Genomic DNA, 821 nt, shown 5'->3' with positions numbered 1-821 from the left:
TAAATCCTTTAATGGCTTTTGCTGACAGAAGAGCAGGCCTCCCTCATCTATGCGCAGCACTGGGGACTAGATGAGGCTGTGGGCTTTGGTACCCGGGCCTCATCACTCCTTGGGTTGGGGCACGGCTTCCACCTGAGAGTAGGTGTTATTCTCAAAGAGGCGGCTCAGGTGCTGGTTGTTGCCCAGGGCCCTCTGCACGTGCTCTGGGGTGATGCGCATCTTGTGGTTGTTGCAGGCCTCCTGGCCTGCCAGCTCCAGGATGTTGGCCGTCAGGTACTCGAGAATGCCGGTGAGGAAGATCGGTGTAGATGAGCTTAGGCGCTGGGCATAGCGACCCTCTCGCAGGAGGCGGTCCACGCGACTAACCGGGAAATGGAGCTCGGCCCTCATGGAGCGGGACAGACCGTGCCTCTTATGTCTGTGAGAGTGCCGGTGGTTTCTTCTCCGAGACATGATGTTCGCTGGATTTGGCCCTGATCAGCCCAGCCTGATGCTCCCAGTGGCCTGGGTCTGTCAGGGTACCAGTGCTCCCTCCTGCCCACTGTGCCCCTCACTGGTCCGGGAGCCACCTTTATGACAACCTGACATTGTGATGTCATTGATGACAGCGGCCCCTGATCAGGACTGGCCTAGAAGCGTCTGTGACAGAAACCGGGTCTCCCTGTTGACTGGGCCCTCTGTATGAGGGAACGTTTTCCATGTGACTTTAATAGCCTAGCATAAAAAAGGAAATGAATGTTTCAATGTAAACACTGCCCTGTCTTTAGGACCCTGCACTCCTGGTTATCCGATTCCAGCCTTGCATAGTCTCTGAGCTCTTT

At 56.0% G+C, this 821-nt stretch overlaps 1 protein-coding gene across 1 annotated transcript; it reads right to left on the bottom strand.

Moving 5' to 3' along the window:
• Nucleotides 1-102: 102 nt before the first annotated feature.
• LOC118003861 (histone H2A-Bbd type 1-like) lies at nt 103-571 on the bottom strand. Its single transcript, XM_034994921.1, has one exon. It carries the CDS (start codon nt 451-453, stop codon nt 103-105), a length of 351 nt encoding a protein of 116 aa, XP_034850812.1. The 5' UTR covers nt 454-571.
• Nucleotides 572-821: the final 250 nt, after the last annotated feature.

The sequence above is a fragment of the Mirounga leonina genome, unplaced genomic scaffold (assembly GCF_011800145.1).
Source record: "Mirounga leonina isolate KUSES-001 unplaced genomic scaffold, KU_Mleo_1.0 Mir_91523, whole genome shotgun sequence".
NCBI lineage: Eukaryota > Metazoa > Chordata > Mammalia > Carnivora > Phocidae > Mirounga > Mirounga leonina.
Note: the sequence above shows the minus strand (reverse complement) of the source record. Positions and strands in the feature narration are given on the sequence as shown.